General features: G+C 39.3%; 1 protein-coding gene across 1 annotated transcript in view; it reads left to right on the forward strand.

The window, feature by feature from the left end:
- Positions 1-14,129, forward strand: part of LOC124146679 (leucine-rich repeat-containing protein 9-like) — a 46,992-nt gene extending 32,863 nt beyond the window's left edge. Inside the window, exons 23-34 of the mRNA XM_046517090.2 lie at positions 1,001-1,288; positions 2,485-2,607; positions 2,899-3,074; positions 3,598-3,661; positions 6,139-6,302; positions 6,884-6,957; positions 7,406-7,623; positions 7,768-7,836; positions 8,070-8,207; positions 8,840-9,002; positions 11,189-11,402; positions 12,442-14,129. Coding sequence (XP_046373046.2) covers positions 1,001-1,288; positions 2,485-2,607; positions 2,899-3,074; positions 3,598-3,661; positions 6,139-6,302; positions 6,884-6,957; positions 7,406-7,623; positions 7,768-7,836; positions 8,070-8,207; positions 8,840-9,002; positions 11,189-11,402; positions 12,442-12,472 — 1,722 coding nt within the window. The 3' untranslated portion in view covers positions 12,473-14,129. The remainder of the gene's footprint in view (positions 1-1,000; positions 1,289-2,484; positions 2,608-2,898; positions 3,075-3,597; positions 3,662-6,138; positions 6,303-6,883; positions 6,958-7,405; positions 7,624-7,767; positions 7,837-8,069; positions 8,208-8,839; positions 9,003-11,188; positions 11,403-12,441) is intronic.
- Positions 14,130-14,485: the final 356 nt, after the last annotated feature.

Here is a 14,485-nt window from a genome sequence, read left to right on the forward strand (position 1 = left end):
GGTGATCGTAACTCCCATACTTTAACATAGGCTTACGATGGTCGTAGCACTGTGATTGCTTTGTGGAATTGGGCTCTGATACATTCCTGCCAGGGGCCCTGATTCATAAAGCAATCTTAGCATGAGGTGATCGTAACTCCCATACTTTAACATAGGCTTACGATGGTTGTAGCGCTACAATTGCTTTGTGGAATTTGGCTCTGATTCATTCCTGCCAGGGGCCCTGATTCATAAAGCAATCTTAGCATGAGGTGATCGTAACTCCCATACTTTAACATAGGCTTACGATGGTTGTAGCGCTACAATTGCTTTGTGGAATTTGGCTCTGATTCATTCCTGCCAGGGGCCCTGATTCATAAAGCAATCTTAGCATGAGGTGATCGTAACTCCCATACTTTAACATAGGCTTACGATGGTTGTAGCGCTACAATTGCTTTGTGGAATTTGGCTCTGATTCATTCCTGCCAGGGGCCCTGATTCATAAAGCAATCTTAGCATGAGGTGATCGTAACTCCCATACTTTAACATAGGCTTACGATGGTTGTAGCGCTACAATTGCTTTGTGGAATTTGGCTCTGATACATTCCTGCCAGGGACCCTGATTCATAAAACAATCTTAGCATTAGATGATCGTAACTCCATTACTTTAACATAGGCTTACAATGGTCGTAGCGCTACGATTGCTTTGTGGAATTTGGCTCTGATACATTCCCGCCAGGGGCCCTGATTCATTAGCCAATCTTAGCATTAGGTGATCGTAACTCCATTTCTTTAACATAGGCTTACAATGGTTGTAGGGCTACGATTGCTTTATGGTATTGGGCTCTGATACATTCCTGCCAGGGACCCTGATACATTCCTGCCATGGGTCCTGATTCACACAGTAATTTTAATGCTATGACTCCCATACTTTAACACAGATGTAGAGCTAAGATCATTTTATGAAACAGGGCCTTGGTTATTAGATTTATTTATTGAGTAACACAATGCTTCGCATCAGGGCCTGGATTCCTGTGTCAATCTGGAAGAGCTGTCACTGGAGAACAACTGTATTGTGAAGGTAGAGGGCCTGGCCAAACTGACCAAACTTAGGCGACTTAGTCTGGGCTACAACTACATCAACACACTGGACAATGCTGCCTTCAGCAACCTCACTCACCTGTGTTATGTGTCACTTGAGAACAACAGGCTTACCTCCCTTCTCGGTCTCCAGAGGGCGACGTGGCTAGTGGAGCTCTATGTTGGCAACAACTTAATCTCCAACATCAGAGAGGTCTTTTGTCTCAAGGTAATGTCACCGCTTCAGTTACTCAAGGCATCCTATCTCTGTTTACTGGCATATGAAAAAAGACTTTGTATAAAATATGTTGACTATTGTTAATGTGAACACATACTTGGTCCAGTCATCTAGATGTGCTGTAACTACATCAGTCATACATTCTGTAACTTCAGCTTTATCAGTGTTTGTCAACAGTGAAGTCTACTTTCTTAATGATTACTGATTGGTTTGTCTATAATTATACAAATGGACCTTGGTAGGAGTACCCATGATTTGTTATTTCAGAAATATAATAGTCTGCATGACCATCACAGATTAACAAGTTTTTACTGTTATGTATTACATTATGTCATTAGGAGACAAACCTAGTGTCTTATTTTTCAGTAGGAAAATGGCAAAAAGGCGTTTTCAAGGATCAGTGAACATGGTGAAGATCGGTTTTAATCTGCATACTTGTTTGCTCTATGTACCCCATACCATATTTTTAACCATAATACTTGAATGAGGCACGATATGTGTGAGCATTATTCAAATAGACATCCCTAGAGGATGTGAAGCGACCATTAGAATATTTTGTTCTAAAGTACACATCAGTATATAAGATGTCATGTAGTTCTACAGATGGGGGAAGGTGGGGTAGCCTAGTGGTTAATGCGCCGAAGGCCCGGTTTTCAGATTCCCCACATGGGTACAATGTGTGAAGCCCATTTCTGGTGTCCCCCGCCATGATATTGCTGGAATATTGCTAAAAGTAGTGTACAACCATACTCACTCACTCACTCTGCAGATGGTTAGTCTAAGCATTGTGATGTGGTAGACATGACGCCACAGTATGTGTCAGGGTAGCACCAAAAGTCACGCTGTGTTGATGTTACTGAGTTTTACAATACATTCTTTAAGTGAATATATTTCACTTGATGTTTAACTACTTAAGGAACGGCAACAAGTTATTTAGCAATGTTATTGAAGTAAGATCAGTTTATGAAATTGAGAAATAGGAGGTTTGCAAAAGAAGTGCTTCTGAATAAATATTTACTTTCACGGTAATTAGTAATGCGCTTAACAGCAAGATCATGGTCTAACATAGATTCTAACCGATCAGAATGTAGGATTCTAATATGTCATGGAAGAATCTCTCTTTGTTTCCACATTTGACTCTGTGTATCGTGATAATGACTGTAAGTTATGCACCTGATGTGTTGCAGATGCTGCCAAGCCTAGTCATCCTGGATTTGTTTGGCAACCCAGTAGCTGTGGATGTGGACCATTATCGTCTCTTCGTCATCTTCCATCTGAAAACTCTCAAGGCTCTCGATGGATGTGCAATAGTGAGTGACTGAAACATACCATAAACATTATTACATAAAACTTTTCTTTGCAGAATGTCTTGGTCATTGCAGGGGGCAGGGACAGGGGCGGGGACAGAGAATCGAATGTGTCAACATTATAGGGAGGGTTCTGAACATATAATCATAATATGACAGCTCACATAAAAATAAGTGGACAATGATTTACTTTGGAGATAGCAATAATACCTGTGTGATGTTTGTGATTACAAGTTTGTGTTTCTTTTGCTATACATATCTTGTAATGTTTTGTGACTGATGTGTCTATTATAGGAAGCTTCGGAGGGGAATTTGGCCAAGGACACATTTGGAGGGCGACTGACAGCTGACTTTGTTGCTGAGAAACTGGGTCATTCAAATTTCCACGAAGTTCGGGAACTGGACCTACCAAACTCCTCGATCAGAACTGTGGACCTTGGCACAGGGGAGCAGTTCCTTAACCTCAGAAGGTAACATGTTTGAAGCAACATTGAAAATAAATCATCCAGGCAAAAGTAGCCAAAAATATATAAAGGTAAAAATATATAAGGCTAAAAAACTGCTTCATTGTTTCCTGAGTTTATTGAAATTATTCAATACATCCCCATTACATGAAATTACTTAAACCGTGTCACATCATTTTGGTTTTAGGGCAGTCGGGTAGCCTAATGGTTAAAGCGTTCACTCGTCACACCAAAGATCCGGGTTCGATTCCCCACTTGGGTACATTGTGTGAAGCCCATTTCTAGTAATATTGCTGGAATATTGCTAAATGCGGCGTAAAACCATACTCACTCACTCACTGATTTTGGATCTGGTCTCCCCCGCCGTGATATTGCTGGAATATTGCTAAAAGCGGCGTAAAACCATACACACTCATTCACTCACTCACTCATTTTGGTTTTATATTGAACTCAAAAGTGGGTCTAGTTAAGGCTAACAAGTAAATAACATTTCGTCTTTGTAAAGAATGCTATAAATGATTGTTTGCAGTGTGAACTTGGAACACAACAACCTGACGTCATTCACAGGGTTGGTCCATCTTGTCAACTTGAGGGTGAGCTTCATCTACATCACACACTTACACAGACTTCTCAGGAATGAGGAATATAATTATGTATAGAGAAATGATGTTTGTGTGTCAAGGACAATGAATGAACCACAACCACATTGCATGCATTCTGCCATATGTATATTGAAGGTGTCTGAACCACAACCACATTAGTGTATTCTGCCATATGTTTATTGTAGGTGTTGTGTCTGAACCACAGCCTCATTGCATGCATTCTGCCATATGTGTATTGTAGGTGTTGTGTCTGAACCACAGCCTCATTGCATGCATTCTGCCATATGTGTATTGTAGGTGTTGTGTCTGAACCACAGCCTCATTGCATGCATTCTGCCATATGTGTATTGTAGGTGTTGTGTCTGAACCACAGCCACATTGCATGCATTCTGCCATATGTGTATTGTAGGTGTTGTGTCTGAACCACAGCCACATTGCATGCATTCTGCCATATGTTTATTGTAGGTGTTGTGTCTGAACCACAACCACATTAGTGTATTCTGCCATATGTGTATTGTAGGTGTTGTGTCTGAACCACAGCCACATTGCATGCATTCTGCCATATGTTTATTGTAGGTGTTGTGTCTGAACCACAGCCACATTGCATGCATTCTGCCATATGTGTATTGTAGGTGTTGTGTCTGAACCACAGCCACATTGCATGCATTCTGCCATATGTTTATTGTAGGTGTTGTGTCTGAACCACAACCACATTAGTGTATTCTGCCATATGTTTATTGTAGGTGTTGTGTCTGAACCACAACCACATTAGTGTATTCTGCCATATGTTTATTGTAGGTGTTGTGTCTGAACCACAGCCACATTGCATGCATTCTGCCATATGTGTATTGTAGGTGTTGTGTCTGAACCACAACCACATTGCATGCATTCTGCCATATGTTTATTGTAGGTGTTGTGTCTGAACCACAACCACATTGCATGCATTCTGCCATATGTGTATTGTAGGTGTTGTGTCTGAACCACAGCCACATTGCATGCATTCTGCCATATGTGTATTGTAGATGTTGTGTCTGAACCACAACCACATTGCATGCATTCTGCCATATGTTTATTGTAGGTGTTGTGTCTGAACCACAGCCACATTGCATGCATTCTGCCATATGTGTATTGTAGGTGTTGTGTCTGAACCACAGCCACATTGCATGCATTCTGCCATATGTGTATTGTAGGTGTTGTGCCTGAACCACAACCTCATCAGTGTATTCTGCCATATGTTTATTGTAGGTGTTGTGTCTGAACCACAGCCACATTGCATGCATTCTGCCATATGTGTATTGTAGATGTTGTGTCTGAACCACAGCCACATTGCATGCATTCTGCCATATGTGTATTGTAGGTGTTTGGCCTGAACCACAGCCACATTGCATGCATTCTGCCATATGTGTATGTAGGTGTTGTGTCTGAACCACAGCCACATTGCATGCATTCTGCCATATGTGTATTGTAGGTGTTGTGCCTGAACCACAGCCACATTGCATGCATTCTGCCATATGTATAGTGTAGATGTTGTGTCTGAACCACAGCCACATTGCATGCATTCTGCCATATGTATATTGTAGGTGTTGTGTCTGAACCACAACCACATTGCATGCATTCTGCCATATGTTTATTGTAGGTGTTGTGTCTGAACCACAACCACATTGCATGCATTCTGCCATATGTGTATTGTAGGTGTTGTGTCTGAACCACAGCCACATTGCATGCATTCTGCCATATGTGTATTGTAGATGTTGTGTCTGAACCACAACCACATTGCATGCATTCTGCCATATGTTTATTGTAGGTGTTGTGTCTGAACCACAGCCACATTGCATGCATTCTGCCATATGTGTATTGTAGGTGTTGTGTCTGAACCACAGCCACATTGCATGCATTCTGCCATATGTGTATTGTAGGTGTTGTGCCTGAACCACAACCTCATCAGTGTATTCTGCCATATGTTTATTGTAGGTGTTGTGTCTGAACCACAGCCACATTGCATGCATTCTGCCATATGTGTATTGTAGATGTTGTGTCTGAACCACAGCCACATTGCATGCATTCTGCCATATGTGTATTGTAGGTGTTTGGCCTGAACCACAGCCACATTGCATGCATTCTGCCATATGTGTATGTAGGTGTTGTGTCTGAACCACAACCACATTGCATGCATTCTGCCATATGTGTATTGTAGGTGTTTGGCCTGAACCACAGCCACATTGCATGCATTCTGCCATATGTTTATTGTAGGTGTTGTGTCTGAACCACAGCCACATTGCATGCATTCTGCCATATGTGTATTGTAGGTGTTGTGCCTGAACCACAGCCACATTGCATGCATTCTGCCATATGTATAGTGTAGATGTTGTGTCTGAACCACAGCCACATTGCATGCATTCTGCCATATGTATATTGTAGGTGTTGTGCCTGAACCACATCCAGTGTATTCTGCCACATGTTTATTGTAGGTGTTGTGCCTGAATCACAATCACATCGAGTGTATCCTGCCCCGGTCAAAAGCCACCAACACCAAGCAGAAGTTTCCGACGAGCAGCATCCCCTCAAAGAACCTCGAGTTCTACACAGAATCATTTACACCAGTATTGGAATCACTGGAGGTCCTCCATCTTGGGTAAACTCACCATTATGCAGATTTTTTGTTTTTGTTTCAGTTTATCTGAAGGTATCACACACATTCTTTTTAGGTTAGATATTGTTTAATTAATTGGTTCACAGATTTTTGTGTTTATAGATAGGGAAAATACAAAAATATAATTATTATTATCCGATTATTGACTGTTTTTTTGGTTATCTGTATGTGATGCTAGTGTCAGTAAAGCTTGTCTGAGCATCAAGCCATTGTTACCTATTGTTTTGTAGTTTAACCTGTTGCATGTACAGTTCTGTTGTATTGACCATGTTTTTTGGCATTCAGTAGAATAAAATCAAAAGTGCTTTTCAGATTATTTTTTTGATCCACTTTTCACTTTTTTAGGCCAGGGGAATTGGTTATACAATTAAAAGATAAGCCATATGCTATATAACAAACACAACATTCATACAAAACAAATTACCTTTGTTATGGAACAAATTTTTTTTTAGGAGTCCCTCCAAGGTTCTTGTATATGGATGTGGTGATATTTCATCATGTCTATGTTCACATAAGCCTGGAACAGGGAGGACACATGGGTTGATACTTTCTCATGTTCACAGATACAACTGTATAAAAGACATGGGAGCCCTGCAGCTGAGTCGTCTTCCTGCTCTGAAAGCACTCTTCTTACAGGGTGAGACTCATAGACCAACTAATCAAAAATACATTACTTCATTTTCTAAGGGCGGTGGGGTAGCCTAGTGTTTAAAGCGTTCGTTCATTCGTTGTGAAGCACATTTCTGGTGTTCCCCGCCTTGATATTGCTGGAATATTGCTAAAAGCGGCGTAAAACCATACTCAATCACTCACTCATTTTCTAAATTGAATGTATCCAGAGATATCAAACTTTAACGTAATATGAAAGATGTCACTCGATGATGTAAATTTGGACTGAATTGCTTTGTGTAATTGTCATTGTTCTAATCATAATTTGCATACTGTATGCAATCGCGATAGGAATGCTTTGAATTTAGGACAATTGTGACTTTGATGAAATAATCACTCACTCACTTGTTATAGATCCCTGTTATCTCATCTTGACCTGAAAAGGAAGTGTGTTTAATGTCTGGATCTGTTCACAGGGAATGAAATCACAAAAGTTGAGGGTTTGGATGGCTTGCATGATCTACGTGAGCTGGTCTTAGATCGAAACAAAATCAAGGGAGTATCTGAGTTGGCCTTCATCAATCAATGGAATCTAGTGGAACTTCACCTTGAGGAGAACAGAGTCCGCGACCTATCCAACCTCAGTAGTCTGGAGAACCTGCAGAGACTGTATCTAGGATCTAACAGAATACAGGTAGGTTGTGAAGTACAACAGATGTGTGGGGAGTGTTAAGGTAATGCAAGAGCAGTGAAACCTATGACACTGAGCTGTGGGTTAATGTTGATATTTTGGTGTTGACTGATTTTCATTATAACAGCATGATTATTATATTTTCAGGATTTGTCAGAACTGGAGAAGCTGGACTCTCTCTCTAACTTGGTGGAGATTTCCATAGTTAACAATGTGGTAAGTGTCTCATCTTCACTTGTTATCATGCGTAACTTTTCTGACTTTCACAAAAAGGATTTGCGGTAAAGTTTTATTCTCTCACTCTTTCATATAAAGAATCTTTGGCAGTGGCAGACTGCCATATGGTCACATGATGTTTGTTTCAGTATGTTGATTATGTTACTGTTGGACTATTACAAATCTCTGTGCTGGCTGCTAAGAGATCTGATAGTAAGTCTGTCTATGTCTAGATATCTCGGCGCCTAATGCACCGACCAATGCTGGTGTTCCGCATGCCACAGCTAGTGGTTATTGATGGCCTTCCTGTTACTGATGAGGAACGCGCGAAGGCGGAGCTGTACTTTGCTGACCAGCAGGTATACTTCCAGGTAAGTTAATAGGCATTCATCAGAGTTTATTCTTTTATTTCTCTCTCTATATATATATAGTCTCTCACAAAAAAGGAAACTGTTCATGAAGATATAACATGTACATAATTCATCTACAGATGGATTGTTCAGATTGTGTCCCTGATAATATGCAGATGTTGAAACCAGTTTTACATTGATGCACAGTCTACATCCAAATCAGGAAGCACATGGCCAATAACAGTTAATGCATGAGCACGCATCTGCGTCCCATGGTCAGCTGTTACATCTTGCTCATACACCTGATAACTTTCACAATTTATATAATAGGATCATCATTCATCAGTGTCTGTAATGTTATTTCATGCCAGGCTTGACTTATTGATGACATGCCCCCCAGTCCCCAAGAATTAGTAACATTTTGGCCTTGCTGACTCCTAAAAATGATGACAGAATGATCTGCTTTACCTTATTCTTTAGTCTTTTATGTGTTTTAATGTTGTTGATTCCATACCATGTTTCCTTTTTAGGCAAGTAAATATTAATATATGTCAGCAAAGTTATAGCTCGTAACCCTGAAAATATTTAGATTTGATAGATTCTTCATCTTCGCAGATAAATACTGACTATCTTCATAACTTGCGATGTTCCAGCCAACTGGTACCACAACCACCACGGTGGAGGCAACGCTTCCTGGTATTGGTCAGTACAAGACCTCTGTGCCAGTGAAAGTGACCAATGTCCAGTTGTCCTCCCCACCAATGTGGAGTGGGGCAGTCTATTACGATGAGGCTACAGACTCTAATGTCCAAAGAGGTGAGTACAGCACCAATCAGTCATGTTGAATACGGGCTCTTTCTTATTCTTTGTAAGTGCTATTGATCTGTTGCCATGTGTACTGACGTATACCACAATTAGCCTGTCAACGACATGCAGTAGTCTGGTGATCTTATTAATAATCTCAGACTGTTTGTGTTTGAGTTTATTCCATCTAGACCACTGGGGCCAAGTACCTCGTCCCAGATGGGCAAGCAATGAAGCTAGGTCTATTGTAGCCTTGATCTGACCTGCCTAGGGGCGGTAGGGTAGTCTGGTGGTTAAAGTGTTCACCCCACATGCCAAAGACCTCAGTTTGTTTCACCACATGGGTACAATATGTGAAGCTCATTTCTGGTGTCCCCTGCCGTGATATTGCTGGAATATTGCTAAAGGCAGCGTAAAACCATACTCACTCACTCACTCTGCCCTTATGTTGTACAGACTGCAAGATGGTTGACCACACACACTGATCAACTGAAGAAAACAGTTAGGAGATAAACTGTATATTTGTTTTCAGGTTATATGTGTTTTATTGAGTATTTGATGGATGGAAATTTTATTTGGAATAGTCGGAGGTTTCAAATGTTAATATCACGAGGCAATGAATACTCAATAACACCTGCAATTCTGTAAACACATAATGTCTATCGACAATTGGAAATTACAAATGAAGCATGCCCTCTCTCTCTGTCAGCCTGGAATTCTATGACGTCACCTGGATTATGATGACGTAATTAAATAATAAAGGAACTCACCTGGTTAGCGGAGAAAATAACTATGACAAAGTTGTTCAGAGAGACATTGATCATACTTAATATTTAGTTAAAAGGTTTCCATTTTGCCAACCCTGAATGACACAATTTTCAAATTTGGGATTGAGAAAAAAAGAAACTCATCAAGAAAGCTATTCATATGCAGTGAGGAGTCTGAATTATGATATCCAGGATGCAATTCTATTGTAATAACAGTTTGAATCCAATCAGATTGCAGCACACAGCCCCTTTCTTTTTACACTAAACAAGTATTTTCATGGTGCTTCATCTGCTCCAATTACTGTAATATCAACAAGTAAATAATGCTATGCCCTAAAAATTGCTCTCTATCTGTTCCTGCAACAAATAACTCAAGTAATTGTTCGGATATAATATTGTTTGCATATACATCATGTGGAATAACTTCGGCTGTGTCCATCAAAACCTGATCAAAGTTAATTGACAACACCTTTTCTGAAAAAACAGCATGCGAGAAATGCTGGTGATAACAAATAAATGACAAGCGAAGTTATTTCTTTTGGTCTGACGAAGTCTTGACTATTTAGTATAAAATCCATGGCATTGAGCAACTAGTATTCATATGTATCAGCATTTGTTATCTAAAGTGGGAGACATGTTTTCTTGTATCATTGCAAATAAATGGGAAGTGGTCAGGTATGGTCCCCGAACACGCTGAAGATGTCTGACATCTCGCCCATTCTCCCACCAGATCCCAGCAATCTTGGCAACTGTTTGATAGCCAAAACACATCGTGTTGTTTCGACAGTAAGTAGTGTTGTGGTTCGGCGAAATGCGGAATTTAACGGATATGACCGGTTCGGTTGCCGATGCTGTCGTTTCCAATAGCAGCTGTGTGGTGATTCCAATGAGAACTGCTGTTACGACAAGTTACTGCAGTTATTTCGCATTTAAAACTCTTCCTTCTCACTTGGTAGCTAAACACACGATATTGTTTACATTAATTTTAATAACGCTTCTTTTCATTCAAATAGATACGAGGGCATGTTGATAGGTTTGTGCTCTACACTGAAACCTCGTTAACTCAAGGACTCAATATGTTGTCCAACACAAAGTAACTTGGCAGAACATCACTGTTTGTGTGGATTCAGGATGCCCTGGTTGTATTGAACATGCTGTATTTGCATTGATCTCCATGGCTTTACTGAATTGGATACCATGGCCAATAACATCAGGGATTTGGTGATGCTTTTGTAAAGTAATCCTGGAGGACTGATGATATATAACCTGGGATTTCAAACCCACTGATAATTGTTCATTTCATTAATTTCATAATGATCATCCATTGGTTTGACTTGAATTGATGAGGCTGATGTGAAGTTGCTTAACACTTACCTGATATATATACTGTGCGTGATGAAGCCAGCTAATCATGTCTCTCAATATTTGCAGGTGGAGGTAGACGACGGGGGGTACCAAAGAATGATGTTGGCGGCAATGGTGGGGGGCGGACAGGGGGTAACAGCATGGCCTACCAGCACCTCAGCAGTCAGCAGAACTATGGCTACAACAACAGCAACAGGAATGGCGGCCAGTTCTCCTATCTCAGTAACCAGGCGCCCTACTCAGCTCAGAGCACAGCTGACTATGTGGAGAGTCTGGCTAGGTGGGTGATCTGAGGATGGTGGATGCCAAGTGGCTATACAAAAACACTACCCTAGAAGTGTATCCACCTTCCATGTGATGACAGATTTACTATAGTAACGAAGGAATCGAGTGGTCTTGAACTGCTATTGGGTAGTATATAATCTTCTGAAATTACAATCCTTGTGTCAAAAGTGGATTGATTGTCTTTGAGAAAACCTCTGATAACTGTCATGAGCTTGTTTTGGTTTTGATGGCTATATATTCTTCACAGATAGGAATCTGTTCATTTTTGCCATACCTATTCAGCAATTGCATCTTACATTTGGAAGCACATCATATAAGGAGAAAAAGTTATTCAGAACTTGATGGAATTTATCAGTTTTTTTATAATATAAGGCGACATGTTTTTTATTTCTTGGTTTATGGATTTAAAACTCATTTCAAAAGTGAGGTAGGCAAATTTCAACAAACAAAAAAAAAGACAAAAATTCTTGGATTTTTTTTCTTGACTTTTGTCCTAAAAAGTTTGAAAGGTTTGAAAAAAATATTCTGGAGTAACAAAAGTAAAACAACTCAACTTTCCAAGCACATTTTATTATATCCCTGGCACACAGTTTGTGCACAAATGGCAATATAACAATATTCATGTCATGATGAAATGCATGAAAGACTACGCCATTTTGGCAGCATGGCCATTAAACTGGTCACCACTGCGCTATGCATTGACACGCTTTGATGGTATCAGAGAAGGATCCCAGCGAGAAATATCAGACCGACTTCCTTTTTTACACTCAACGAGGAAATGAAATCTTTTTTTGTTTGAACTTTTGCATTTTTAAAAGCAAAGATCGGCGGTAAAAAAATAAGGAGTAGTTTGTATTTTGATAAAAAAAATTAACATTTGGACTTTGAAAGAGTGGCGCATCTGTAAACCAAGAAATAAAATATGTCGCCTAAAGAACAAAAAGCAACTATAAATGTGAAAGGGTTTGATGTTTCCATATCACTATCTTGCATGTGCAATATACTAAATGTTATCAATACCTTCTTTGTTCCAGAATGAACAATGTACGCAACAACAAGAGATAGCCAGAAAGGGAGATTGTGAAGTCCTACAGTTTTCACTTTTCAGACAATATGTTTTTTAGTTTACCATAATCATGACTAAGTGAATTCTGTCTTTCTTGTGGTGAAGGAGGTGTGTCACTTGTAGGGTTCAGGGACAAATTATTTTGCTGTTTTAATATTCAAAACATGTAATGGTAAGTTGTAATAGATATATTCAAACAGTTGACATGTATATATTCTTTACAAGTTATGGTTATATTTCAATCAATTTCACAAAGTGTAATTTGCTAAAATGTGGCTCGAAATAATTGTAAATTATTTGTACATTGAAATCTATTCACATTGCCAAAATAACTGTGATGACCTATGCTGCCAGTATTGTTGTAGATATCTTCCTTAAGGTGATTGTTACAAGTTATAGTACCATGTTTCAGCATTAAGCACAGTGCTCTATCAGTACCCTGTAAGATAACACCAGTGTTTCAGCCAGGATTTGACCCAAACTGTGCCAGCTGAAACATTACTTTTCAAAAAGGGTGCCAGGTGAATGATGACACAGAATGGTACAAGTGCTGTTCACGGTTGCCCCTTCTTCCTGTGCTAACTAATAAACACATCTCCCAGCAGCAATTAATTGATCATTTTTCTGTGAAACGCTATTTTCCATAAATGGTACAAGTTCCCAGAAACGGCTATTGATGACTACATTTTCGTTCTAAGAATCAAGATGCCAATGTTAAATCTTTAAAGTCAGATGCAAAGTTTTTAGCATTTTGAAAGACTGGTTCTAAAAATATTTAGTCAAGATCTCCTACTATAAATGTAACATTACTGATAGACCTGGGTCACTGTTTTCACGAATTTGAGTGCGGGAAGTATGGGTCCTGGCTGATGCACTGTATAATCCAAATGTCTTGTTATTATACTGATATTTTGAAGAAGTATTCAGATGCTTAACCTAGTTACTGTCAAAACTCAGTGGAATAGGTTATGTGCCCTGGGTGTTTAATGTCAAATATGGCACTTTAACAAAGGGGCTCCCTATTTATGAATGCCATTCCGTCCTGTGTTATTGAATGTAATTCTGTTGCCAGTTGTGTCTGTGATATATTGCTCAAAACACTGTTCATGTAGCAAAGAGGTATTCCAACTGAAAGATTGTTTTAAGTAAGATTTTTAGCATTTTGTTGATTTGTCCATGAATTGTCTCATCCTTGTCCATGAATTGTGACTGCATTTAGGACATTACTTCGTACTCATCTTGGAACATTAAAATTAAAATTGCATTTTTTCATTGTCACAATACTCATTACTATCAAATTGTAATATTTAATGTGTACCAAAATGGGTTGAAGTGTGCAATGGTTTTAATTTTTTAACTGATCCATCAAACTGAAATTCAAGTCAGAACATAACAGCCAGTCAGTTTTGAAATTATTGTTTTTGTCTTCCTTTCAGTTTTGTCTTTAGTTTTTATCAGAGGTGATGTTTTGATGATTGTTTTAGAAGCCATGTACACATGTGGTCATATTAAATGCAGCATGTTATACTGTTAATTCACTTTGTGTTGTGAAGATGTTGAATCAAGAAAGGGATAAGGTCACAAGCCATGTTTATCAGTATTTATTAGAGACACCGAAAACAGTATTCTGAATGAATATTACAACTTTGAAATCTTCTTGTGTTTTTTGTGACAACTATTTTAATCATGTTGACTGTGATGTTTTGTGGGAGTTTGTACATACACTATGAATACTCACCCCAAATGAAACACAGGGGATTACTTTCCTCACATGTACTCATACATGAATTACAAAGTATTTGACCGGTGCAAGTCTTTCACATAACTGAAACAGCTGCTACGGGTCACTCACAGGGGCTGGTTTTGAATTTGTTTGTTTGTTGTTTTACGCCGCACTCAGCAATATCACAGCTATATGACGGCAGTCTGTAAATAATCGAGTCTGGACGAGACAATCCAGTGATTGACATCATGAGCATTGATCCACACAACTGTGATCAATGACATGCATC

This window comes from Haliotis rufescens, unplaced genomic scaffold (genome assembly GCF_023055435.1).
Source record: "Haliotis rufescens isolate VD_foot unplaced genomic scaffold, xgHalRufe1.0.p SCAF_3, whole genome shotgun sequence".
NCBI lineage: Eukaryota > Metazoa > Mollusca > Gastropoda > Lepetellida > Haliotidae > Haliotis > Haliotis rufescens.